General features: G+C 54.0%; 4 protein-coding genes and 1 long non-coding RNA gene across 21 annotated transcripts in view; 3 read left to right on the top strand and 2 right to left on the bottom strand.

Moving 5' to 3' along the window:
- Positions 1–554: 554 nt before the first annotated feature.
- Atp6v0b (ATPase H+ transporting V0 subunit B) lies at positions 555–2,071 on the top strand. Its single transcript, NM_001106681.1, has 3 exons — positions 555–717; positions 988–1,178; positions 1,760–2,071. Exons 1-3 carry the CDS (start codon positions 633–635, stop codon positions 1,784–1,786), a joined length of 303 nt encoding a protein of 100 aa, NP_001100151.1. The 5' UTR covers positions 555–632; the 3' UTR covers positions 1,787–2,071.
- A 1,039-nt stretch (positions 2,072–3,110) lies between these two features.
- On the top strand, positions 3,111–12,913 carry B4galt2 (beta-1,4-galactosyltransferase 2). Of its 2 annotated transcripts, none has more exons than XM_006238667.5 (7): positions 3,111–3,284; positions 4,688–5,043; positions 5,256–5,491; positions 8,552–8,742; positions 8,962–9,084; positions 9,195–9,299; positions 12,044–12,910. In XM_006238667.5, the coding sequence occupies exons 2-7, from the start codon at positions 4,740–4,742 to the stop codon at positions 12,192–12,194; spliced, it is 1,110 nt and encodes a 369-aa protein (XP_006238729.1). In that variant the 5' UTR covers positions 3,111–3,284; positions 4,688–4,739; the 3' UTR covers positions 12,195–12,910. The 2 variants fall into 2 exon arrangements, with proteins under 2 accessions (XP_006238729.1, NP_001101435.1); NM_001107965.1 differs by lacking the exon at positions 3,111–3,284 and adding an exon at positions 4,442–4,579 and having other exon boundaries at positions 12,044–12,913.
- Positions 6,277–13,973, bottom strand: LOC120102957 (uncharacterized). 3 transcript variants are annotated; one of them, XR_010066606.1, is made up of 4 exons: positions 13,878–13,973; positions 11,462–11,583; positions 10,866–11,036; positions 6,277–8,069 (listed from the first exon to the last, which is right to left on the bottom strand). It is a non-coding gene; the product is annotated as an uncharacterized LOC120102957 (long non-coding RNA). The 3 variants fall into 3 exon arrangements; XR_010066605.1 differs by having other exon boundaries at positions 10,866–11,583; XR_005504952.2 differs by lacking the exon at positions 10,866–11,036.
- On the top strand, positions 13,039–26,688 carry Ccdc24 (coiled-coil domain containing 24). Of its 11 annotated transcripts, none has more exons than XM_063288250.1 (8): positions 13,039–13,645; positions 13,880–14,037; positions 14,167–14,283; positions 14,876–15,001; positions 15,459–15,513; positions 15,816–15,915; positions 16,034–16,112; positions 26,400–26,688. In XM_063288250.1, exons 1-8 carry the CDS (start codon positions 13,520–13,522, stop codon positions 26,479–26,481), a joined length of 843 nt encoding a protein of 280 aa, XP_063144320.1. In that variant the 5' UTR covers positions 13,039–13,519; the 3' UTR covers positions 26,482–26,688. The 11 variants fall into 11 exon arrangements, with proteins under 11 accessions (XP_063144320.1, XP_008762276.1, XP_008762275.1 ...); XM_008764054.3 differs by having other exon boundaries at positions 13,868–14,037; XM_008764053.4 differs by lacking the exon at positions 26,400–26,688 and adding an exon at positions 16,190–16,766.
- The window catches only part of Slc6a9 (solute carrier family 6 member 9), a 34,152-nt gene continuing 24,184 nt past the window's right edge, over positions 16,721–26,688 (bottom strand). For all 4 annotated transcript variants that reach the window (XM_039109142.2, NM_053818.3, XM_006238625.5 and 1 more), the window contains 9 exons: positions 22,511–22,643; positions 22,248–22,382; positions 22,055–22,158; positions 21,442–21,679; positions 21,199–21,333; positions 21,021–21,120; positions 20,825–20,925; positions 18,102–18,272; positions 16,721–18,010 (listed from right to left, as the gene is read on the bottom strand). In XM_039109142.2, the coding sequence (XP_038965070.1) occupies positions 17,816–18,010; positions 18,102–18,272; positions 20,825–20,925; positions 21,021–21,120; positions 21,199–21,333; positions 21,442–21,679; positions 22,055–22,158; positions 22,248–22,382; positions 22,511–22,643 (1,312 nt within the window). In that variant the 3' untranslated portion in view covers positions 16,721–17,815. The remainder of the gene's footprint in view (positions 18,011–18,101; positions 18,273–20,824; positions 20,926–21,020; positions 21,121–21,198; positions 21,334–21,441; positions 21,680–22,054; positions 22,159–22,247; positions 22,383–22,510; positions 22,644–26,688) is intronic.

Raw genomic sequence — 26,688 nt, 5'->3', positions numbered from 1 at the left:
TTCCCCCTTCATGTGGTCGAATCTGGGCATTGGCCTAGCAATTTCCCTGTCTGTGGTTGGAGCAGCCTGGTGAGTGTTGGAGCAGTGGGACGAGTGGGAGGTGCTGAGTCGGGGCAGGTGGCATCCACTGGGTTCTTACTCATCCTGGGGACAGCGACTACCTGGGCTCCTTTAATCAGTTCCTTATTCTTCCACCAGGGGAATCTATATTACCGGTTCTTCCATCATTGGGGGTGGGGTGAAAGCCCCCAGAATCAAGACCAAGAACTTGGTTAGGTAAGTGTAAAGGCTTTTGAATGTCAAAACTAGCTGTGATTGAGGTCTGATGACATACTGGCTTGTGACCAGTCTCATCGTAGCGTGTACGTGAGTCAAGGGAAGTTGGCTGGGAATTTTCTGAAGAAATGGCTGATTTCCCTTCTTACCTCTTTTCTCAACCCCTCCCCCAACATTTACCATTACTGTGGCCAGCATTATCTTCTGTGAAGCAGTGGCCATTTATGGCATCATCATGGCAATTGTCATCAGCAACATGGCAGAGGTAAGGGAAAATCCGCAGGGATTAGGTGTCCGTCCAAATGTCTCTGCTTTCCCTAAAGATTGGAGGGAAGAGAAGGTAGGTGCATTATGGGATGCCTTCTAACAACTTATTCTGCCCCTCACAGCCTTTCAGTGCTACTGACCCCAAGGCCATTGGCCATCGAAACTACCACGCAGGTAAGTGGGTACTGTAGACTGGGTCTTGCCAGGGCTGGTGCTGTGGGATATGGCAGCACCGAGTGAGTGGGAGAGGCCGGGGCAGCACTACCTAACTACACAGTGAGACACCCCCACCACACAGACACGGCTGGGCTTACCCACCTGCTCCCACGTCCCAGCTCCACGCTCCTCTCAGCTGCCTCATGTGCTCCGCAGGTTGTGGTGGGGTTGGCCCTGGTAGCCCACCTTGGACCATGGGCCTCACTTGAGCTACTTTGTATCCTCCAGGCTACTCCATGTTTGGGGCTGGCCTCACAGTCGGTCTGTCCAACCTGTTCTGTGGAGTCTGCGTGGGCATTGTGGGCAGTGGGGCTGCCCTGGCTGACGCACAGAACCCCAGCCTCTTTGTAAAAATTCTCATCGTGGAGATCTTTGGCAGTGCCATTGGCCTCTTTGGGGTCATCGTCGCAATCCTTCAGGTGTGAATCCCCCTAGGGAGCTGTGGCCTCTTTTCCTTGGCCCTAGCTCTGCCTTACTCTCCTCAGAGGAACAGAAGTGCCTCCCTGCTTTACCAAGCCCCTTCCCATCTCTTGCCTGCCCCCAGCCCGTCTGCTGCTTTGTATGCACATCTCTCCTTTAGTCCCTCTGTTTGCACCTCTTCCCTCTGCTGTCTCTGGAGATGTCATCTTTGTGGCATTTCTCTCTCTCAGGGTCCGTGTTTGTATGTGTATGACATGCTTGTCAGCAGAATAGCATGTGTAAATTAGTATTTTGTCAGTGTGTGAGTTTGCAGCTGAAAGATTGGCCTGAAGGTCTAAACACGACTTAGGGTGCTTGGCTGGGTTGACTCTTGGGGACACTGACACTGTCCACAGGGGACTTCTCTTCTTTGTTGTGCAGCTGAACTCCTTTGTTACTGTCCATGTCTGTCTATCATAGTGTGTCTGTCCTTGTATGCTCATCCATCTGTGGTCTGTCTGTCCACCCACACTGGCTTGCTGGTTCTGGTCTTGTCACTGGTTGCTGTCCCTGCCTGATTTGTCCTGTTCTTCTTTTGCAGACCTCCAGAGTGAAGATGGGTGACTAGATGACCTGTATGGGTGGGGCCGTGCCCCACTGTTATTTATTGCTGGTTTTCCTGGGATGGCTGGAGCTGTGTCCCTTAGCCTTTCTGGGGCTTGGTGTTCAGGGCCCTCCTGCACTCACCTCTTGCTGCCTGTTGACTTTGGAGGCATTGCAGTCCAGACTGAATCCCAGTGTGGGAAGTGGGCTACTGATGGTGACTGTGTACAGCTGTGCGCCCATGCCCCCCAACCCCCATCCAGCCCATCTTCTTAGTGTTTGTGAAATAAACTTGGTATTTGTCCCAGTCAGTGAGGTTTCTGTTGGCCCCTTGCGACACCTTTCACAGAGGAAGGGAAGGGCCTGTGTACTTTCTCCAACCTCTTGTAACTTTCTATCTACACACCATGTCTGCTCTGGACAGTGCAGGTTCCTAGGTGGGAGGTCAGGGTGCTAGGCTAACTGTAATTAATGCTGGTGCCTCTTCGTTGAAGAGTCTGGGCTCTAAGATACTCCTAGCCCTATGCCCTTGGACCCCTGTGAACTAGATCCAAATTCACTACAGCTAATTCTCCTCCCTGGTGCTATACAACTCCCCACACCTGGCCCTTCCTGGAGCTCAGTTTTTTACTTTTCTTGATAGTCCTATGTGAACACCTAACCCTTCCAGAAACCTCTTCTCTGGTCTTAAGTTCCTCGGGCTCTGTTCAGCTCCACCCATTCCTATACAATTCTTGATACCTCCACCCCCATCTTACCCAACCTGCTTTTACCCGATAAACCCTTTTCAGTCAACACCTTTAAGGGTCTTACCCAGCAGGCAGCCCTGGTTGGCTGACCTTGACTCATGCTCCCAGAAAACAGTTGGCAAGGCCCTAACCCTCTGAATCGCCCACTATCCAGACCCCCTCCCAACTACCTGAAGGGCCTAGCCATCCGGCTCCTGTTCTCTTTCCATCCCTACGGCCAGCTGGTGAAGGAACCTGATGGATTCCCGCGCCCTTCCTGAGTCTCCGGCATCCGCAAGCGCACCTCCCCGCTGGCTGGGCCGCGCAGGGCCAACGGCAGGGGCGGGCGGCGGAGCGGCGCGCGGCGCGTGCGGGCTCACTGGAGGCGGGGGCGCGCGCGCGGGCGCGCCGGCCTTGCCTGCCCCTCCGAGGAGCCGTAGCGCGGGAGGGAGGCGGCAGCGCAGTGGTCCGTCGGTCCGCCGGTCCGTGGGTCTGCCCGGCCCCGCCCTGCCTCCCGGGGCGGCTCGGCTCCATGGCCCGCGGCGGCGGCGGGAGGTGGCCCGGGAGCCTCGGGGACCGCTGACCGGGCGGTGGGGCCGGGCCATGGGGGACAGAGCGGTCCACAGCAGCTGGAGCCGGGATCCCTACCCGAGCTGGAGCGGCGCCCCCTGCTGAGCCCCGAGCGCTGCGTGAGAGGAGGGCGCGCGCGGCCCCCCACCCAGGGCCCCGACATTCCAGACCCGGCCCGGCTAGGGGGCCGCCCGCGCGCCGCCACAGATCCCAGTCCAGGACCCGGTGAGCGAGGCACCGGCGCTGCACCCCACCCTACCCCCATCCCGCTAGCCTCCTGGGCTCCGGCGTCCGCCCCCATCCGGCCTCCCTCATTGTCCTCGCTCGCCCCGGCCTTGTGTCTAGCAGAGGCGCTCGGCCCCGGCCCCACATCCACATCCCCCACTGCATGCACCCCTCCCCAGGGCTCCACACCCACCTGTCCTCTGCTGCCTCCCCCGTCCCGGGGTGCCACGTGTTCCGCCTCCCAGCCCCGCCCAGACGCACCCCTCAGCTCGGTGGCTAGCCTGACCCAGAGCCCCTGCCCTGGAGGGAGGGGTGGGGATACTTGCACGTGGGTCTGGGTGTATGGCTAGGCTTGTATAAGTCCGAGCCACGGTTTGTTGATATATGTGGCTCATATGTTACTGTCACCCCAAGTGCCCCAAGTGTGTCTAGCTCTATATGTAGGTCTCTGTGTGTCCCTTGAGTGTGGATGCCTACTGCTGGCACTAAAGCTGTCTATGTGATTTCGTGAATGTTTGAGATATTCTGCTCTCGGGAGCAGGTCCCGAAGTGTTTATTGACCTTTTGGAACTACAGGGGAGACCTGGTCCAAGCAAGGACACCCCTAACCCCCACCACCACCTCTGCCAGCCTATGAACTTGACTCCTCTGGGGTCCAAATGTACTTGGTTTCAGAAATCTGAATTAGCTCCGCTAAGCAGAGCTAGCTAGCCTGAGAGCTTAGGTGAGGGGCTCTCTATTGCTTGCCCCACAGTGTGCTTCCGCCCCTTGTTCAGTGGGAAAGACACTTTTAAACATCCTCTCCTTTTGGGGTGGGGGTGGGGCGCTCCTGACTGCTTAAAACCCCTTCTCAGCCTGGTCCTAGTTGACCAGGTCTGCTGGCTGTTGGGACCTTTGTGCCCAAACTGACCAAGGGTCTAAGTGACTTCCCACCATGGCCCTTGGAAGGACTAAACAAAGTCATAGTATAAAGTATCCCTACATGATAGGCACTCAGTAGGAGGTCCATTCTCCAAGCCATGTGTCCTGTGTTGAGGACTCTGGCCTGTGAGGGAGCTGGTCTCTGGGGCACAGGTGGAGCCTGTAGATAAAAGTGGTCCGGTGCTGAGGAGCAGTCCTGGGTAATGAGACTCACTCGTCTGTACTACTGTGGGTCTGACTTGTACAGTGAGGGTTTGTGTGCATGTCTAGGTGGCTTAGTGCTGGGGTGTGCCTAGGATAGCAGACACTGAGTCGCCAGCGGCTGCTGGTGTGTCTGCAGGTAGAATAGAAACAAGCCGGTGAGTGTTTGAAAGGTAAGTGAGGCTAGGCAATCTGTGAAGGAGCAGTTGAGTAGGAAGCAGGTGGGTTCCATCGCCTGTCCTATCCTGACCTGTGGGATCTGTTTCTCTTCCCCTGTTCAGGCTGGCAGCCGGATGCTTGGTCCCATTGGGCGGGCCATTGGCCACCTGCGGGATGAGCAGACTGCTGGGGGGTACGCTGGAGCGGGTCTGTAAGGCTGTGCTCCTTCTCTGCCTGCTGCACTTCCTTGTGGCTGTCATCCTCTACTTTGACGTCTACGCCCAGCACCTGGCCTTTTTCAGCCGCTTCAGTACCCGAAGCCCAGCCCATGCCCTCTACCCTGCAGCCAGCAGCAGTACCAACTGCTCTCGGCCCAACACCACTGCTGCCAGCTCCGGGCTCCCTGAAGTGCCCAGTGCCAGGCCTGGCCCCACAGCTCCAGTCATTCCACCCTGTCCTGATGTGCCGCCTGGTCTTGGTGAGCCTGTAGAGTAGGGCCTACCTGTTGTAGGGGTGGGAAGAGGATCCTACCAATGTGACTGGGGAACTGGAGTGCTGAACCATGGGGGCACCAAGGCTCCAGGTCTATTGAAAGAGGGCAGTTCCTGGGGCTCTGTTGCCCACTCCCAGGTGGCTAGTGTCCCTGGATTCTGGCAAAGACCCTGACTCTTGACACTGTCCTGCCTGCAGTGGGCCGAGTGGTCATCGAATTCACCTCACCCATGCCTCTGGAACGGGTGCAGAGGGAGAACCCAGGCGTGCTCCTGGGCGGCCGCTATTCTCCACCTGACTGCACCCCAGCCCAAACGGTGGCAGTCATCATCCCCTTTAGACACCGGGAGCACCACCTACGCTATTGGCTCCACTATCTGCACCCCATGTTGAGGCGACAGCGGCTGCGCTACGGTGTCTATGTCATCAACCAGGTGCGTGATCTGCAGTCCTTGGCGGCGCACTAGCCACGAAGGAACTCTCATGCACCTGTGGATGTGCCTGCTCAGGGAAGCGGGATGTACACCCTTGTGCTTGTTGGTGTACACCGGGGGCTAGAGAAATCTGTGAGTCCCTGCCTACCCACCGGTGTGTGAGTCTCCGTGGATATGGAGAGTGTATGTCCGTCTGTGGACACAGGAAGGTTACGTGTGTGGAAGGGATATGAACATATAAATGTTGGCGTGCACTCTTGTGGTGTGTACATGGCTTGTTTTGACATCTCTTCGGGATATCAGGCATTGGGTCTTGGAGAAGACCTGATACGTACCTTGACTGCCTCTGGGGAACTCAGGAGGAAGGGGTATGGTTGGAACTGGAGTAAGGGCAGTGGGAACACAGAGGTTTGGTTCATCCCTGCCACTTAAAAGAGATGAGCAGGCAGTTGGGGGAGGAGAAGGAAGTGAACTTTCTACGAAGAGGACCCTAGGAGACCAGAGTTTAGCAGGAGAGTTCTTACGTTTAGGAACTATTGGCGAGGGGCGGAGTTCAGCCTTCAGGCTGGGTAGCAAAGGTTAGCTGGAGGAATCGGGGAAGGCCACATCAAGAAAAGCTTGAAAGGTGTGCTTGACAGTTGAAATCTAGCCTGAGTTGGTGGGGCGCCCGTGTTTGAAGTGGGGGTAACCTGTATATGTTGTGGCTACATGTGAAGAATAGAGGGAGAGGTTGCCAAGAGGCAGTGTGACCAATTAGGAAGGGATTACAGCAGCCAGAAAAGAGCTGGTGAACGTGCTCATGGGCGAGGCAGTTTATGGGATAAAGGGATACATCACTGTGAGAGAGGAGAGAGGTGTGGAGACAAAGCAAGGGTTTTAGTCTTGGCTGTTTGCTGTGTTCATGGCCACACCTGTGAGCGCGATGGGGACCAGAGGAACTAGGCCAAATGTGGAGGAGTGTGGCTTGTCTGGAGTGATACGGGCCCGGGAGAGGGAGAGGAAGGACCTAATAGGGACTTCTCTGAGGGAGAGAAGGGTCTGGAAACACTGGTATGTAGATAATTCTGTATTACACAGTTTTTATTGTGGAGAGAGAGAGTGTGTGTGTGTGTGTGTGTGTGTGTGTGTGTGTGTGTGTGTGAGAGAGAGAGCATGTGCTCAAACCGTGGCATATATGTATAGGTCAGAGAACAACTCTGTGGGTTCTCTCCTTCCCTGATTTACATGGGTTTTGGGTTTGAGGTTCCTTGGATCAAATTGTCAGTCCTGTTCGGCAAATGCTTCATCAATTGAGCTGTCTCATTAGCCCGTAATTTAGAGACTGCTTTTTATAATTGTTTGGTTTTGTTTATACACACACATCACCACTGAACCCTTGTAAAGGTCAGAGGACAACTCTGTGCACTGCTGGGGATCATACCCAGGTCATCAGGCTTGGGCCGAGGATACTGTACCTGCTGAACCAGCTCGCCAGCTAGAAGTTTCTTAAAATCCATAACATCTGACATGCCTGCAGAGCATGGACTGTTGGGGCAGGGGGCAGCATTGAAGGGTTAGATGGAGAAAGGAAGGCAGCTACAGAGACCCAGAAGGTGGACCCAGAGAGTGTCAGGAGACCCTCCGGAGTAGATATCCTGGAAGCACAGCAGTCGGTGTCAGGAAGGAAGCGTGGCAGCTGTGTGAGCTCTGTGGGGGAGTGAGAGGGATGTGGACCAAGTATGTCCAGTGGATTTAGCAACACGGTGGGCCTAGTGAGAGCCATTTCAGGGGCATGGTGGGGGCGGAAGCAGATTGCAGTGGGTTGAAGAAGGAATCAGATTTGACAAAATAACTAATTGGAGACAACTCTTAAAAAAATCTCTGCTGAGAAGGAATGGCAAAAGGTAAAGGAGGGAAGCTGTGGTGTGTGTGTGTGTGTGTGTCTGTGTGTGTGTGTGTGTGTGTGTTTAGGTTGTTTGTTTCCCTCCAGAGAGAGAAAGAACTGAGCATGTTTGAGCTGTATGGGAAAGACAGAGGGCTCCTGGCTGGTGAGAGAGGCTAGAAGAATGATGATAAATAAGCCAGGAGAAAATGACCAATCCCTCTCAGGGCTGGTGAAGTTCCGTTCCCTGCTCAGAGGAACAGTTCCCACCTCTCAGGCTTGCCTAGGGCCGGGAGGGGCCACTGTCTCCCCTGTCCTTGGGAGGCACCCACTCACAGATGCCAGCTGCAGAAGCTTCTGTCTTTAGCATGGGTTGTAGCAGAAGCCGAGGGGCCGATTCTTGCCAGCCCTCCCCTCTCTGTCCAGAGTTGCCTGGGCCTGTATGACCAGGAGCTCCGCAGTCCTGTTTCTTCGGGGCCTGAGCTCACAGAGATGTGACTGCCAGTGGCCTGGTGCTCACCTTCTTTGTCGGGAAGACAAGATCATTCATCACGTTCCCACATCGTCTCCAGGGCTGCCCAGGGAGTTGAAAGTGGATCAACTCAGGCCAGAGGAGCTACGTCAGCACCAATCACTTAGGGCATTCCTCGTTTGTCTCACGTCACAACCGTAGGCTCAGTAGGGAGATAAACCAGGGCTCCTAGTCACTAGACTTTCCTGGTACAAAGAGGAAAGTCACAGGGTGTGAATGAATCAATGAATGAGATAAGATGAGCACTCTAAATAGTGGTTCAGTAAACGGGTAAAATGGAGCCCCAGAGAGAAGGGGGTGGAATTGTACTGGGGCCTGGAGGTTTGTTTGGAAGTCAGCCTTCTCAGGTATGAGTTTTCTAGATGGGGGGGGGGGGAGCGCTAATCAACCCCAGTGCGTGGTATCCAAAAAGTCCAGCATGTTCTGAGGTGCCTAAGCAGTGTAATGTGGTTGGGCCATAGATTCTTACAATACCCAAGAGGAGACTGGAACCAAACTGTAAATGGGGGAGGTAGGGTGAGAAGCCGGACTTGATCCTGAGACTCTGAAGGAGTTGTGGAGGTGGGGGACAATGTGTGGGGCCCCTGGGATCACCATGGAATCTGAGTGGCAAGTACTTGTGGGTCAGGCCCCAGAACTAATCCGTATCTATCCACCCATACACCAGCATGGCGAGGAGACCTTCAACCGAGCCAAGCTGCTCAACGTGGGCTTCCTAGAGGCACTGAAAGAGGATGCCACCTATGACTGCTTCATCTTCAGTGATGTGGACCTGGTCCCTATGGATGACCGCAATCTGTACCGTTGTGGTGACCAGCCCCGCCACTTCGCCATTGCCATGGACAAGTTTGGCTTCCGGTGAGACTCTCTTAGTGAGACTCAGACCTACCCACCCCCACTTCACCCAGGCCCTTAGTCCCAGCTTCAGTGTCCTCCTAGCCTTTGGCTCCTGGTTGGGATCCTTCTATGAAACGCAGGTCCTCCCTGGATCCTTGTTACACCCGGTCCCTACACACCGTCTGTGATTCTGTATCTTGAATTCCCTTGCAATCCTAACACTGCTCTCCCGGGTCATAGGTTGCCCTATGCCAGCTACTTTGGAGGTGTGTCAGGCCTGAGCAAGGCCCAGTTTCTGAGGATTAATGGTTTTCCCAACGAGTACTGGGGCTGGGGCGGCGAGGACGATGACATCTTCAACCGGTAAGTAGACAGAGGCAGAGAGCAGGCTGGACAGGGAGTGAGGAGGCACAGACTGCATGGTGCTCCTGACCCTTCCCAGTGCCTCAAAGTCTGCCTCCCTCCCATCCTAGGATCTCCCTGACTGGGATGAAGATCTCACGCCCAGACGTCCGGATAGGCCGCTACCGCATGATCAAGCACGACCGGGACAAACATAACGAGCCCAACCCTCAGAGGTGACCAGCACCCCCACCCTGGGTGTCCCTGATCCCTAGATGTAACTTCCAGTATCCCAAATACTCTGACCCCATAGAGGAGGCCTCTGAGCATCCTTGGCCCCTGAGAAGTGCTTTCTAGAGGCAACTGATCCCTAGAAATGACCCTAATGTTCCTGACCCCCTGACCTCTAGAGGTAATTAGAATTTAAATTCCAGCCTGTGCTGTCATTACACAGGCACATTTCCATCAGTGCTCCCAAAGACTTCACTGAGGTGCTTTGCGTGATGATAGTGTCTATACTAGCCATAGATTCTAGGAACCCAACAAAGGCGTGCCAAGCACAGGAGGTGTGGGGAGGGAGGTTTGAGACAGTGCCAACCCCTCTGAGATCAGAACAACTAACTCCTTCTTAAAGAGATATGTATATGAGTATATATGAGTGCACCATCTTTATGCACACCAGAAGAGGGCATCAGATCCCATCACAGATGGTTGTGAGCCACCATGTGGCTGCTGGGAATTGAACTCAGGACCTCTGGAAGAGTAGTTAGTGCTCTTAACCACTGACTGCACTCCCCCGCCCCGACTCCCCGACAAGTCCTGTGTGAGTTGAGATAACCACATTAGGTATTCATGGCTGGGTGGGATAGGTCTGACAGGCATGGGAAACAGACTCCTTGAGCTTCCAGATGCATCCATGAGTTGTGCCATGAGTTTCTGCAGTCACACCCAGTCCCTGTCCTCCTCTCCCTCATGAGGTCTACACTAGGCAAGGAAAATAGTTATGTTATGGTCATGGAAACAGGTGATCTCCTGGCAGACGGATGAGGTAGTGGGAACATAAAAGTTACTCCTTTACTGAGATCTGTCTCACGTTCCCTTGGGCATACACGTTCACCAGTGCTGTATTGCCAGACTGATGGAGAAGACCAGAGTGGATGAAGGAACTTGTCTGTGTAAGAGTTGATTCTGAGCATGCCTGCTGTTACTGAAACCTTAAAACTCTTTGGTTCTTAAACATCGAAGGCTAGGAGAAGAGCAGATAGTAGGGGCTTTAGTGCTGTATAGCTGAGTACCAGGGGACTTTTTAACTTTTTCCCAGAAGGCTTTGAGGCCCTTGGAAAGTCTCTTAATGGGAAAGAGACACCATTGGATTTGTTTGGAGGTCTTACTCTCTGTGCTCAAGGAAGGTGAAGGAATGACCTAGCTGCTGGTGTACCCAGGAGGAACTTTGACCAAGCCTGAATTCATACAACTTGAGGGACTCTGGCAGGGGAGAATTCTATGTCTCTGACTTTTCTGCTCTAATCTCAAACTATAGGAATGGAGAGATGGATTGTGAACTGACAGGGTTGGAATTCAGAAGCAGAAGACCCCTAGGAAGCCAGGGAGCTAATAGAAAAGCAAGTGGCTTAGATGAAACCATGGTCAGCAGGGAAGGAATAGCAGGCAAATAAATCCAGGACCCTTGGTCTCATTCAGGCTTAACTAGTCATTGATTGGTGATGTCTGCTTGGGTTTGGATATGGCTAGACAGCATGAAATTACAGGGCTAAGTCCGGAAGATGGTTCTAATACTATACCTCAAACTTAATAGTTTTTCAGGGACCAGGCAGTGGTGGTGCATGCCTTTAATCCCAGCAGTTAGACTGGTAGTGAGGCAGAGTCAGGAGGATCTCTATGAGTTGAAGGCCAGCCTGGTCTACAGAGAGAGAGAGTTCTAGGATATCCAAGGCCACACAGAGGAACTCTGTCTTGAAAAACAAAATCAAAACAAAACATAAATTAGGATTCTTTCCTTACGCTGCATGTTGAGGTCATCAGCAAGGCACATCGAGACCACCCTCAAGGCATTTGAGCCTGTTTGCTGTCCCCTTCTCCATCTTTACCTTAGTCTGGTCTCTGTGACCTTGTCCTGGTGACTGCAAGGGTTTTCCTGCCTCTTCCTCACCATCCTACCCTTCTGCCGAAACTTGGTTAGGAATCCCTTGGTGTTGTCTTGCTCACGGAATATGAACTACTCGTTATGACTTACAGAGACCTGCCCATACATGCTCAAACTGACAAGCTAGACTGTTTTTTTCCCCTTTACCATGTGCTCTGACCTCTGCATGACACGTTTTTCCCTCTGCCTTCAGCTTAGTGTCACATCCTTCTCCCAAGGTAGTCAATCTCATACCTATACACTCTGATGTTTCTTTTGCCTCGTCTCCCTTAGAGAAGCAGACTTGACGTGAGAGGAAGGGCCTTGCATGTCCCATTCATGGCTGTGTCCCTGTTGCTCAGAGTACAGTCTGGGATCTGGGAGTGAAGGTGGAAGGACAAATGAAAGAGAAACAAGATGATAAGGGTTAGAGGAAAGATGACATGTCTCGGGGACAGAGTGCACTGAGGGTACATGTGAGATGCCACAATTACTAGAGTCGAGCCAGCAAGATAGTCAGTGAGTACAGGACAAGCCCGAGTCTCCAGAACCCACGTAAAGGTAGAGGGAAAGGCCCAGCTTCACAGGCCCCCAATAATACTAATAATAATACTAATAATAATTATATATATTAGAGGGCGGAACAGCGAGACCTGTGAGAGGTGGTTGTTATGCTTTCTGGCTGAAGGGGCTGAGGTCTCTATTTTGAGAGCAAAAGGAAGAGCAGTGGGCTTCTGTTGAGTTGCCCCTGAAGGGAGAAGATGGCCTGTGCCTTGCCTCAGAGATTCAGGATTGAGCAGACTGTTAGACTTGAGCTGAGCTCGTCTCCCTTCCTAGGTTTAATAAGATTCAAAACACAAAGATGAGCATGAAGTGGGACGGCATTGGATCCGTGCGGTACCGCGTCTTGGAAGTATCTCGGCAACCACTCTTCACCAACATCACAGTGGACATTGGGCAGCCCATGTCATGGCTCACTCAAGGCTGACACTAACGGACAAAGGCCCTCCATGCCCTTCTGGTATGGAAGGCTGCCTGCCAGAGGACTGACCTATAACCTGGCTGACAGCTGCTCTAGGGGTGTCCCCAAGACTGAGACTGTGAGCTGTTTTCTGAGTCTTAATAGCCAGCGCACCTAGAAGTTTCAGAACTCACTTTGAGGGGCGTTTGGGCAAGCCCCTCTTACGGCCCTCTCTGGGGTCAACCCTTCTTCCTGTCCTACTTTTCCCAGCCCAAACCTCCTCACTGTTAGGGTTGGGCCAGCCCCTGCACTGCCTCGCGGAGTGGCCTGAGCTAGGTCACTCCACCTCTCTGTGCCTCAGTTTCCCCACTCCCCTCGAGTCCCCTAGGGCCTGGAAAGGTGGGAGGTTTAACTAGGGGGCAATGTCTCTTCCAGGGGGGAATTCTCAGATCTGGAGACCCCTCATGCTTCCAGGGGAGGGGAAACCTTTTTCATTCAATATTGTAGGGGGCAAGCTTTGGCAAGCCACCTACTGAGGAGCGCCCCCAGGAGGGGACCAGAAGGGGTGCTGTGTTGTTTCCTGGGATCATGGGGTTGGCCTTTGCATGGGGGACAGGTGGGCCTGGATCAGTCAGTGGTTCTGGCCTCCCTCCCTTAGAGAGGAGGCAGGAGCCCCAGGGCCTACTCTGTTTTTATGTTGCACAGAAACTTGTGTGGGTGCTTTAGTAAAAAACGTTAACGGAGCAGCTCCTTGTCTGTTTGTGAAAGGGATCTGGTTCCCTGAAGCTAGTTTGTGTTGTGGGAGGTGACCTGGGTAGGGGTCTTCTAGTGACTTAATAAATTTCCTAGCCCCGTCCTAGGGGGAAAGTTTATCTTGACACTGCTTTCAGACTAGTAGGGATAAGGAAATAGTGATCCAATGGGGCCAGATTTCTCAGCTCTTCTCCCTCAGAGGCAGAAAGGTGTCCTGGGATAAGCACAAGGTGCTCAGCCACTGCGGGCAGGGCAGGGCCTCTTTCGAGGGCTGATCCCAGGGCGCGATGGTTTCCCAGGTGACCGACTCTTAGGAGGGGAGGGGCTAGGGCCCGATTCCCACAGCCAGGCTTCCCCAAGAAGAGGCCAGGGATCCCGCACCCTGAAGGGATTGCCCATAGTAGGCCACCAAAGGACAGCGCAATTCCTGTGTGGGGACATAGGCAGAAAGGGGCGGGGTATCGATGTCAGCAGAGGGGCTTGGTGGGCGTGGCTCTGGTCCAGAGCAACCAGGCGTCTCCCAGGAAATCTAGCGCTCTGACCTGCGGGCGGTCCGGCCTGTAGGTCTGATCAGGGGACCACGACCCACCACGCAGGCCATGCCCGGGGACTCCCCAGCATTGTGGGAGCTGGTGGAGGAGCATGTTCCACTCCCGGAGCGGCCTGAAGTGAAGAGGATTCTGGGAGAGGCCGCAGTGGACCTGAGCCTGGAGTTGCGAGAGGAGGTGGGAGTCCGGTGGGTGGGGATGGGTCACATTCCAGGCCTGCCCTGCAACTTGAGTGATTTCCCACCACCACCAGGTCAGGTCCCTAGTTCTATTTGGTGACCCCCTAACACCTTGTTCTCACTGCCCTCGCTCTCTTCTGTTTAGCTCCTCCCATCCCTTGACAACCCCCAGCCAAGATACACAGACCCATCCCCTCTGCCCCGTGGCAAGGTACCCCAGCTCTCCTTACAGGTGGCGATGCTAAAGGCGCTGCTCCAAGACCTCCAGTCTTCTCAAGTCTCTGACTCTCCCTCCCTACTGGCACCACCCCCCCTCCTGAGGGACCTCATGCGCCAAGAACTCCGACAGTTGCTCCAAGGCCTCCGCCTTAAGGCTATCAGTGAGGGCAGGTGGGATTCTCAGCCATGGCCTCTTCGCCCGGACACCAGATGGGCTGCCCCTGATAAAGAGCCAGGGCGACCTTTCCTGGCGGTTTCCTGAAAGGAGGTCCTCAAGTCCCTTCATGCACACGCTTTCAGGGACCAGACCCAGATGTGGGCCCAGTATAGTCCCAGGGTCCTTCGCTTTGCCCTAGAGGAGCCCAGGTCTGAGTCAACACAACAGGATCCATTCCCGATGAGAGCTGGTGAGCCCAGGTAAAGAGGGGAGCTCTGTCCCTGAAGAAGATTCTACCCAACTGGGGCTGGACGCTGTTAGAGCCGCTTGGGATAGGGCTCAGCACATGAGGGCTAAAGTCCTTAGGGGACACCCACCCAGCTTGGTGGCAAGGATTAGTTTTCCAAGCTGATAAAAGGGAGCGTTTTTTGCAGGCAAGGGGCGGGGGGACAGGACAGGACAGGAGGCCATGTCCAGTGAATAGTTCTTCTCAGACCTAGCAGACGAGACTGAGGGCATGGGCTGGAGGTACATGAAGAGCTGAGAGGAAGTGACAAATGATAGTCTCAGTTGGGGACAACGATAGAAAAGAATGTCCTCGTGTTCATAAGTAGACTGCGTCAGTTTCTTATTCAACTCCCCCCCCCCCACAATCCTATAAGCTGAGCACTGTCCCCAGCTTTTCAGGTGAGACAGTGAACACTCAAAAGGACAATTTCCCTGAGGTCACACAGTGAAGGTGGCAGACTACCAGGTGCAAGCCTGGGCTCTGGAACTATTATTGTCTGCACTGTTCTGTTGGCCTGTGTGAGAAAGACTAAAGTCTCTAGAAGTGGCATTTGTTCCCTGAAGGACTGGAATGAGCAGTACAGAGAGGGTGACGCTAACCTCACCTGTCAGCAGCTGCCCCAGGGACCTCACCGTCATCAAGGACCAACTGAATGTGTCTAACATTGACCAGGTTGTCAGACACCTGAGGTGAGGCCTAGAGGCACCTGAGTGTATAGATTTGAGGGCAAGAAGACAGGAGTGGATCTTAAGGGGCTGGGACTGCCTTAAACGTAGATTTTTGTGTTTGTGTGTGGTGGGCAGTTACAATACCAGCAAGTAGCCAATTACAGGGATGGGAGGTGGGGGTCAGGGTCCTAGGATTTCAGCCTGGCAAAGGGGAGCCAAGCGAGGGTTATAAGCAGGCTATGATATGGGGCTAATGGGGCCAGGATACAGAAGAGGTTAGTGCTGTAGGGGTGTAAGCACTGAAGCGACTGGGAATGGTGGGGCTAGAAGTCTAAGACCAGGCAGCACCCAGAGGACAATGTAGCCTGAGGATGGAGGCGCTACCTCTGCTCTGGTGGTTCTAGAGGGCGGGACCATTAGTGGGTTCAGCTGGGTAGGTCCTGCCTCACTAGCTCTGGCTGTTCATGCTCCTGTCTAGAAGCCTCCTGGAGGAGGAGTGTCACATGTTGCAGAAAGAGATCGCTCACCTGCAGGTGAGCACAGCCCATAGCCTCCCCCCAGGTTCTTTGTTTAGCAGGGACTGTGTTTGCATGTCTGTATATATGTGCATCTCAAGGTTGTGGGTCCTATGCCCATTTCTCCTACCAGGCCATGGCTGGCAGTTTTAGACTTGACAGCCCCAGGTCTCCTGCATCCTTTCACTAAAGTCTGAGTGAATGCCTAGTTGTCATCTTGCTAAGCCTGGCTTTCCACAGGCTATGCTCTCGTGATAGTTAGGCCAAGGGGCTCCATGGGCCTGAGCCCCATAACTAGGCCTCTTGGTCTCTAACTTTAGGCAGGGCCACTGAAACAGCTCTCTCCACAGCACTGTCTGGAAATGGAGCAGATGCAGGTTCACCAGCCCTCCAAGGAAGCCCTAATGCCCACCCTGGGAGGTAAGGACCCCAGGCGAGCCCCCAGGGTGCCCAGTCCCCTCCCTTTACCTCATACTGTACATACTACTGTATATACTCCAGAGGAGGCCGGTGCTATCTCACCTGTGCCCTTCCACAGAGATAAAGGATCAGAAGAAGGCAATGGAACAGGAGCTACAGATCTCTCTGGGGCCTTCCTATTCAGCTGCCAAGCACAGGTACACCAAACCACAGGGTGGGCAGTATAGACCGAAGCTCAGATCACAGTCACCTCACGTCTACCCATCCTGTGCAGGCAGAAGTCTTTGAGGCCATCCATTCCCGGCCCTAGACCCCTTCCTTGTCTCCATGGCTACATGCCTACACCTCCTTCGGAGCGCTGCCCCCACCCTCAAGGTCAGGCAAGCACCCGCCGCTGGGGCCGGCAACTTCGGTACAGCTATTGCAAAGAGACAGCTTCCACATCAGTTTCCAGTGCAGCATCCCAGGCACCGACCTGAAGGGCTGCTCACAAAACAGGCTTCTGCTTCTGCTGAGACTCGCCCATCTGTTGTTGCTTCCAGCTGCCACAGCTCCGTTTCTGCTCCATTCTCGGATGAGCTCACATGTCCCCGCCATCCCCCCACTCCCCCAAGCTGTGTGTTGATCTGGTCCCGGCCCCACCCCTTTCTGCTTTCTAGAACGGAGTGTCAGGACACCTATTCTAACTATCAAAGCCTTTGGCCCCTTCTCCTCCACACAAGCCTCCACAGAGGCTTGGAGGACAGAGGTCCCATCCCAGCTCGACTTTTGTCCCCTAGGGACCCAGACAAAGCACATCAGCAGCTCAGAGACAGGAATAGAAATTTCATTAAAACCTACGGACTTTAAAACCCGAGTGCTGCACGCTGGGCAGCGGCGGGCGGCACACCGTTATTGCTACAGAGGATTAGAAGGGGCTTGGCCAGGGCTGTCACTGCAGAGGGCACAGAGGACGGACACACGGACTGCAGGTCTTGGGAGAAGGTGCTCTGACTGCAGAGGGGGGGACAGGCACGTGGACTGGGGCCATTTGGCACATTGAATAGGGTTAGCACGTCTGGGAAGACTGGGCCTTCAACCTGGTGGAGGGTGGGCAAGGGAATGTTGTGCAGGGTCCCCTTCCCCAGGGCTCTGGGCTCAAGCTTCCTACAGATAAGTCCCCTTCTTTCCCTCCATAAACAAGTGCTTTGGGCAGGCTGCTGGGTCGTGGCCTTTGCTGGCTGGGCCTGACAACCAGGATTGGAACAAAGGACAAGGGACCCTGGAGCAGCCAAGTGAGGTGCAGGCAGGCCTGGAAGACAGACTGGACCCAAGGCTGGGGCAGGGGGGTGGCAACCACAGGTAATACAATTTTTTAAAAAAATAATTACACAAATAAACAGGGCTGAGTGGTGCAGTCCAACAAGTAACACTGTACAGCCCCCGGGGCCCTCACCTTGTCCGGAGCAGGAAGATACAGATTTGCCTGGGCAAGAGGCTAGGGTCTGTTCTGGGGTCAGGAACACTGGTCATGAGGCTGGAGGGGAACAGGTGGGGTGTGGAAACAAAACCTCTTATCCCGTAGTGAAACAGCTCAGGGCAGAGCATGAGGGATAATGAAGCCTGGAAGGCCTCTGGGGACATGGCCTGAGACCTCCTCCAAAGTGCTTTGGACACTGCCGCCCCATGCCCCACCCCCACGCACCTCCCCCCCACCCCCATCACTTTTCCACCCCCAGCTGCTGTCTTGGCATCCAAAGGATGTGTAAACACTGGGGACATGAGCAGTGGTGGCCAAGGTGACAGCAGCCACCCTGGCCAGGGCATGATGGGGCAGGCAGTCACACCGGTCCACCACCTCCTCAGTCTCTGTGGTAGGAGCAAGGGTTGGGTGGGGCTTCTCCCCTTGCAACAACTGTGCTCATATCCGGGAGTCCTGGAGGCGGCTGGAGCCGTTACTGCCCACGATGGGGATCTGGGCCTTGTCCGGGTGCAGTGGCTGAACCTCAAACCCATCTTCAGGAGAGGGGGTTGTAGTGGGGGCATAGCGCCCAGTCCGGTGCTCCAGGAGGGCAGGGCCCCAGTCTCTGCTTGGCTTTGTGGCATTTTTCAAACGCTGCAGGCAGGGGGCGCAGTGAAAAGTGTGTCAGGAGAGAACCTTTATGCTCGCTCCAAGTGTCCCCGTCCAGCCCATCTTTACTCCTCACCTGAAGAAGTGTGTCCCCATCTGTGCGGCAGAGCTGGAACAATGCGTACAATGGGATGCAGATGACAGACGACAAAGCCATGAGGAAGCCGATGGCCACAGCCCAGCCTGGGTACTGGTAGTGGTTGTAAGTGATTGGCCGGTACTGGATCACCGTGAAGATGAGAATGAACTACAGAGGGTAGAGAGGATGAGGTGAGGTTGAGCAGAGCCCCTCCTGGACCCCAGGCTTGCCCTCCTCGCAGCAACCCCTCCTCTCCAGACTCCCAGGCCAACAAAAGGTGTTTGCTCGGGCACAGACAACTGTCCACACCTGTGTAAAAGAAGTAGGACCCCAGGAAAGGGCTGGACATGGAGGCACCATAAACAGAAAGAGGTATGCTTTTGCCAGTCCTGAACTGGCAGAGGACAAGCAAGCTGCCGCCACCTTTGGAAAGCAGCCAGTCTCTCTCTGTCCTGTACTGCCTCGAGAGATAAGGACCATTTCCTAGTCCTAGGCTTCAGCTCTGCCTGATGACCAACCTGTTATCTTGCCGGCCACATCTCCCTGCCTTGGGTTTTCACCACACCCAGAACCGTCTCACCTTCTCTGTTCATTCTGCAAACCCACCCTCAGTATTCCTGTCAAGCCCCGGACCAGTGCCACCTCTCTCAGGAAGCCTGTCTGGAATTCCTGCCTCCTAAATGGCCTCTCCATGGCAGCTTGCATCTGTTTTCCTCAGAGCCCCTCTGCTTCCTATTTTTGCGTGGCCGGAGTGCCTGAGAATATTGCATTAACTCGGAGTCTAAGGTGCTTTAGATCTGTTTGAGCTGATTTGTACCAGGAGATGCTCAGATAGGGAAGGGGACTGAGGAGCAAGCCAGGTAAGGTCCTGCCTCACTGTGGCTGTGGTAACAAGTGGCAGTCAGCCTGGAGAGTGCCCAGAGGCTACAAATGCTGAGTGTCCAGTAGTAGACTCTTTGGAAAGAGGTGGATGAGGCAAGCTAAGGATCTAAAACAGGACACTTGGCCAGGTGGCTCAGAAGCCACACCCAGAGGGCCTGTGGAAGGACTCAACATGCCTCTTGGCCTTTAGGGGCATCCTGGAGCTTAAGTTCCTCTGACTTTCCCCACACTGAACATAGGGCATCCTTCTAGGGCCCTATACACGGCGTGCACATGTTTACTGACCTAGTGGATGTCGAGGTTTTTTGCTTTTTTTTTTTTTTTTTTTTTTGAGACAGGGTCTCACTTGTGTCACTCCAGCTAATCTAAAAGTTCCTATGTAGACCAGGCTGGCCTCAAATTCAAATATTGGCTTGCCTTTGCCTCCTCAGTGCTGTCATTAAATATGAGTGCCACCATACCTGGCTGAACAAAGCCCGATGTATGTGAGGATGAATTCCTTCACTGGAGTTATGGAAGGATGGGGTTTGTCAAGAAGAGCTTTCATAGGCCCATGAAGCCCCAAAGAGAAGTATGTCTGCACAGCCTGAATTCCTTACCTTAAGGTACCTCCAAGACCAGCTTTCCCGTCACTGCCTGCTTCATTCAATCTCTCTGCCTAGAGAATCCACAGGACCCAGGCCAAGGCCCTTGGTGGGTAACCCCAGGTACTAGAGTGCAGCCTCCCAACCCTCAGGAGAGAGTCCTGGTTCTGGGCCAATGCCACACCCCCAGAAGGCACGGTGCTGGGCAGTGGTTCCAGCCCTCTCTGGCCTCTCAGCCTTGAAAGGAGACTTCCGCTCCTCCTGTTTCAATGCTGGGCCTGTGGCCAGAACTGTTGTCTGTGCCAGGCCCAGGAACATCCCACACCCCATGTGGCAGAGGCTTCGGGCCTCCGGGGACCATTTTTCAGAAACATGAGCCAGTGTGGAAGTCTGGTATAGAGTGTTCCACAATTCTGAGGAACTGAGCAAGACACAGGTAGCTCTGGGCACTGCCTTGCCACTGAGTGAACCCTCTGATCCTCTTCTCATACAGTAACTGAGAGGACACTCTGACCCATAGAGTGACTATTATGCCATTAATCACCCCCACCCTCACTTCAAACAGAAGCAGCAAAATGAGCCTGTTTTAGCCCACAGGCCGTTCCCCCATAGCATGGTTTCCAGTGGCACACTGGCCTGCAGCAGGGTTCTTGCCCCTTATTGAGTGTGCTATGGTGGGCTTACTTAGCATCCCTGTGCCCTAGACGGGGGGGGGGGGGGGGGGGGGGGATGGTGATAATCCAGAGAATTGCCTTACAGGAGTGCAGTGTTCTGATTGGTCCCCTGATGCTTGGTGTTCAAAGAAATGGGGGTGCTCCCTTCAAAGCCATCCAACTTCCCAGCCTTTGGGGGCTTAGGAAGTGGCCCCTATCACAGAGCCGAACTGACTCCTAGCCCTGCACCCACAGGTCCATGAGGAACACTGCCACGTTCCCATGTGTCTCCCTGCTTAGGGACAGCCTCCAAGGGGGGCCTAGGTAAGAAGAGTAAGGTAGACATTGATACTGATATCAATGACTCCCGAGGCCCCTGGGAGGCGGCAGCCGGGCAGTAATGCCAGGGAGCGAGGCTGTGTCCCTGACGCTGCAGTTCTGAGCATGCGTCATTGCTTCAGGCAAACAAAGGACTCAGTCTCCCCTTCCAGACCCAAGGCCAGGCCCTGGCTCCTCTGAGCGTGCACACATCTGACTATCCAGGCCTCTTAGATGCCCAAAGCCAGAGCTACCTGGGAGGGAGGGCCCCCGAGGAACTTACAAAGATGATAGTGGGAGAGACAAAACGCCAACAGATCTGGAAGAAGAGAGGCGGTGGGAACCCCAGCATCATCTGAATGTCCTGGAAGTAGTTCCGGTGCCCTGGAGAGGGGGATGGGGTATCAGCAGCAGCTCAAGAGAACAGAGTGGGCCAGTCCAAGCCAGGGACAGGGAAGGGCATAGGAGGTAGCACTCACCATAGATATACATGATGGACACGCACATGATGCAGGAGATGACAACCAAGGAGAAGCTGGCTGCGTAGTTGTCCATCAACAGCAGCCAGTAGATGCCCGCCTGTGGGCCAGAGGACGGGTGAGCCAGGGTGCCATAGACCAGTGCAGCCCCACCTCCTCCCCACGGCTCCATTCTTACCTGGCTGGTAAGAGGGATACCCAGCAAGAAGCCAGCCACAGCCACACCCAAGGTCACGTAGGTCTTCTTCTGCAGAATCCACTCATTCCCCACCTCATCCACAATGGCAGTGACTAGGGTCTCCAGGAGGCAGAACTACAGCCACAGCAATCAGAATACAGGCCTGCCCTCTGTCCCAGTTCCTCCTGCCCAAGCTGCCAGCCATACAGCCCTCCCCAACCCCAATGCACACGCACACCATACCTGAGTACCGAGTCCCAGCAGGATGAGCATGAAGAAAAACAGCAAGGACCAGAGCGGGGAGATGGGAAGCAGTGTGAGAGCCTCGGGGTAAGCCACGAAAGCTAGCCCGGGCCCGTGGTCTGCCACCCGAGACACATCCACACCCAGGTGATTGGCCATGAAGCCTAGGATAGAGAAGATGACGAAGCCAGCATAGACACTGGTAGCACAATTGGTGATGCTGATGATGACGCTGTCCCTGAGGGAGAGGAAACAGGAGTTTAGGAGACGTGGCTTGCTTCCCTTTCCTCAATTGAAGCCAAGAGAAGGCACGGCGATTAGATTTTCTAGAAAGAAAGGTGCCCCTAACTCCCTTTCTACCTGTTCTGGGTCTTTTAAAGTGAATCCAGGGTTCCTGAACCCCTCATCCACCCATCCCCCACTCTGGCCGGTGCTTTGCTCTCTTCACACTTGAGATACAAGATCCTCAAGACTTCAAGGGCATGAGTGCACAGGAGGTCACTAGGAGGCAGCCAGCTGCACTGGAGCCCAGTGGCCTTGTGGATAGAGGGTCAGGCTGTGGAGAGGATGGGAAAGGGGGAAGCCTCCAGGCCAGCAGGGGGCGCCTGCTCACCGGTAGCAGTTGTTGTGGAATTTGTTGTAGGATGCCATGGTGATGAGGCCACCCCATGCACAGCCCAGGGAATAGAAGATCTGAGAGGCTGCATCCCCCCACACCTGCAGAGAGGATTGTCCGTGAGCCGCTGCAGGCAGATGCTGGATGTACCCGCCCCGGTCCCTTTGGGGCTCAACCCCCCACATCCCACCTTGGCCTCCAGGATCTTGTCCCACTTTGGGGTCAGGTAGTACATGATACCCGTGAAGGCTCCTTCCAGGGTCACTCCACGAACAAACAGAATGGTCAGCACCACATAGGGAAATGTGGCCGTGAAGTACACCACCTGGGACAAGACAGGCTCCATGGATTCCCCTAGAGCCCTTTCCAACCCCCGAAACTACCTCCCTAACCCCAGCAACCCAGAGAGGAGAGGCAGGGTGGGAACAAACCCTGCCTGGGAAGGGTACTTGCTTTCCCTGAAGACTTGACTCCTCGAATGAGGCAGAGGAAGACAACCACCCAGGAGACGCCAAGGCAGCCTAGGAGAGGAAGCCGCACTTCTCCAAAATCTCCAATGTCATCCGACAGCTTCAGCACATACAGCCTGGGGATGGGGAGGTGACGGTCACTGAGGACCAGCCTCTGATGCCTAGCAACCCATTCTCAAAGTCTGTGACCCATGCTGCAAGATCCCAGAAGCCTGCTTTCGGGAGAATGGAAGCTGCTCTGAGGACACTGGCCTTCTGCCCTGCAGGCTGTCCTGGGACCCTCAAGGACTCTGAGAGATTAAGTCAAGTTGGAGCTAGTCGTCTCTCCTGCAGCAGGAAGACTCCAGTCTCTGGTGGAGCCTAGCTTAGGTCGTCCTTTCGCGTGCAGTCCATGGTAGGAATGCCCGCTCGTCTCGTCACATCAAAAGCACACCCTCCAGGGAGCCTTTAGAGAGAGGTTCACCCTGACAGTCTGCTCCAGCTCTGCCAGCGAGCTGAGTGGGCACCACAGTGGATGATGCCACTCTAACTCCTCCCCACGTGGGTGTGGCTCCACCCTATGCCAGGTGGGCTGTGCTTATTAATCACATACTTAGCGTGCCAGACCCTAGAATGGCACTGGACAGAAGGCTTCTTCCTGCCCTTGTGGAAGAGAGCAAGTGGGTGAGAAGGGACACCGAAGAGCGGACGAGACACAGGAGGGGTGTCTCACCTGGAGGGAGAGCCAGGATGAAAGACTTCCCTGGGGGGATGAGGCTGGGATTAGTGGGTGAGCATGTGGGTGAAGGGATAGTGGGCAGAGCGTCGGGGCAGGGGGCCAGGAGCTAGCATGACCAGCCTGGGCATGCTGGTTAGCTCGAGCAGGAAGAGAAGACAGCCAGGATAGAAGGGCAGCGGACAGGAAGGGGCCTCGTTCTAAGAGGTTGTGAAAGCGAAGCTAAAGAACTTGTCAGTTTCCTCCTGAGGGCAATGGGATAGCTTGGAGGCTTTTGTTGGCTGGCTTTGAGATAGTCAGGCTTCTCTATGGCTCCAAGTCTTGCAGTGGCTCTCAGAACCCTTACACTGGCTACAGGCCCTAGAGGATCCAATGTCTCCAGACCGGCCATATCTCCCATCTCTCATTCTCCTCCCCTTTGCTCAGTTTTACCTGAACTGACTGGACATGGTTTTACTCAAACGTGTTAGCATGCCCCAGGGCCTTTGTATATGCTACCATCTCTGAAGTAGCTTCTTTTCCCCGTAGGGAGCTATGTGCACATAAGGCCTTGGGCCACCTTGAGATTTTTTTTCACATGTGTACAACAGACCAGGTTTTACACTATATCCCTGTATAGGATACAGCGCCTTGTCTGTGTGACCCCCACTTTCTCCAGTCTTTTACTCAGAAGGCCATTTCGTGACAATAGCATAAAATGCAGCTTTCACCCCAGCCCAGCATGCCTCCCCCTTCCCCGAGTTCCTTGACAGCAGACACATCCTTCTCTCGTTTCATGTTTTGCTATTGGTGGTCTGACTGCTTCATGTGAGGCAAGGGCTCGTGTCGTGTCACCCAGGCTGGTCTTGAACTGTAGTTGAGGATGACTTTGAACTTAGGATCCCACCACTTCCTCTGCTTGAATGCTGGGGTTACAGATATGTACCAGCTTGCCAGATTGTATGGGGTACTGAGGATCGACCCAAGGGCTTCGTGCATGTGAGAAGGGCACTTTACCAACTGAGCTACAACCGCCGCCCTTTTTATGGCTTTTGTTTGTGGTCCTGATCTCAGGAGTTTCTGCTCGCTTTGTTCCTGGCAGTACTTCCCCAGTGCCTGCCACGGACAGAGTCAGTATTTGATCTTGAGTGAGTGGACACTGTGGCAAATGGGTTGGGAGGCAGAAAGGAGGGAGACCCATAAATGTTCGAGGATAAGAGTGAGAAGGAGGCAAGGAAGATACTCTCCGGCCTCAGTTTCTTCATCTGCAAATAGGATCACAACTCCAGCCCGGGACTTGGGGAATAACTATGTAAAACAGGCTCCTTTCTTTCCTATGTAAAGGTCCCATTTGGAGACTCCTCCCGCCCTCTCCCCCCCCCCCCCCACTCAGCATCTTTTGGTATGTCCACATCAGCTCTCAAACCTCATGCAGGTGTGTTTAATAACTGTGGATCTTCAGGGAACGACGTTAGAGCTGGAACTTGGTGTTTGCCTGACCTGCCTGCCTGACCACCCAAGTGTACTTAACCTGTCTTCCTTTTGGCTTCCTATCTTCCTCCCAGCCCACCCTTAACAGCATGGCCTGTAGAAGGCGCTGTCTGGCTCCTCCCCTCTCTGCCCAATTCTCCCAACTGTCAATATCTGAGGCTGACGTGACCCTCTCCGTGCTCAGTCACACAGGAATCAGCAGGCAGAGGGGTGAAGTCCAGGAGCCATAGGGTCACATTGACTTTGCTTTCCTGCCCTTTCCCTCTCCATAGCACACACGGGAAACAATATTACTGGGCAAGGCCATTCATAGCTGAAGGCAGTGGACTAGGGCTCCTGGCAATGTAGGCCAGGCCTGCCTAGGTGTTCCTATGTTAGACACCAGTGCTGGTGAGGTGAGACCTTCAGAATAACTGCAGGCTCCCTCTGCTTCTACTGAATCACCTTTCCCAAGTGCCAACATTCAAGTCAAGAAAACCCTTTTCACTTAAAGAATTTAAAAAACAAACTCTGCCTAAGAACACACGCTAAAATGGCAGTATTTGATGTTATTTTTATTGCACAAGCACAGCATTACTGTACTGGGACCGCAGAGCTAAGATGGTTAGCCTGGGAACCGAGGAATGAATTCTGGCTTTTATTTTAGGTTGTACCACATTTAGTTCTTGTTTTCCTTGGGACCATGTGCTTTTGAGATCAAACAATTAACCTCAGAGCGCTTGGAACGTGACTTATTTATAAGCTGGCTCTCGATGCATGCCCTCTCAAGAATCATTTTGCCTCCCCCACCCCCATCCTCCTTTTCTTTACCGAGACTAGGTCTACTAGCTAGCACAGGTTGGCTTTTAAATTTATGACCCTCCCGCCTCAGCCTCCCACTAGCTGAGATTCCAGGCATGCCACCACAGTCACCTCTTTTCCTGCTTGACGCTTCTCCAGATATGAGTCTCGAAAAAGAAATTCTCCAAAAAAAAAAGGGGGGGGGGACTTTAATCTCAGCATTTAGGAGGCAGAGAGGCAAGAGAATCTCTGTGAGTTCAAAGCTAGCCTGGTTCTACATAAGGAGTTCGGAGCAGCCAGGGCTCTATAAGACCTTATGTCAAAACCAAAACCAACCAAACAAAACCCTTAACTCCTTAACTCCCAACATCTGGAAATATGTAGCGGTTGTTCCCTTGAGTGGACAGTAACTGGCTCGGGGAGAGAGACCCCCTCATCTGCTTCTCCACAGATCTGGCCCCTTGAGCCATTGCTGCTGCTGATCTGTTTTTTATGCCATGTTAGCACATTTCACCTTGGCAGCAATGAGGGAAGGAGTGTAGCCATCCAAATCTGAGGGGCAAACACCCGAGACTTTTCAGGGAGACTTGGTGTCTCCCATAAACATACAGTGGGCCAGTGGCAGACTCAGGACTTGGGGTGTCAGCGCAACTATGAAGTTGGCATGAGATACCAGGGTAGGTGAGGGTGGGGCTGGGATCAGAGTCCACTGTGTCGGGTGCTGCTGGCTGCCACAGAGGCTGTGGAGGCTGGTCATGAGCTTAGACTCAGTCGAGCACAGAAGAGTGTAAAGCAAGTCTGGGGAGAGGGCAAGAAGGGTAAGCAGGGGGAATGGCTGGAAACCTGACTTTCTAGATGCTCTCGCTTTAAAGACTGTCTGTTTGTCTGTCTGTCTATTTTTGTTCAGGTGCTGGAGATCAAACCTGGGACCTCAAGCACTAGGCAAGCTCTACCAAGGAGCCACACCCCAGCCATCCTCTTTCTTGTAGCCTGCTGTCTTCATTCATAAACTGCGAAGTACATCAGGCCACTTTTCAAAGGAACACCTTGGACTAGGAACACTGGCAGAGCACCACTGGCCTAGGACAGAACAAGGCAGAGCCAGGGCGGGCCTGGTGCACGCAGCCCAGCCACCTTCACAACTATTTGGTTTCTTAACCTCAGATGTCAGTCTATAAATCTGAAAACAGAGCTAA

The sequence above is a fragment of the Rattus norvegicus genome, chromosome 5, assembly GCF_036323735.1.
Source record: "Rattus norvegicus strain BN/NHsdMcwi chromosome 5, GRCr8, whole genome shotgun sequence".
NCBI lineage: Eukaryota > Metazoa > Chordata > Mammalia > Rodentia > Muridae > Rattus > Rattus norvegicus.
This window is presented reverse-complemented; position numbering and strand designations above follow the sequence as displayed.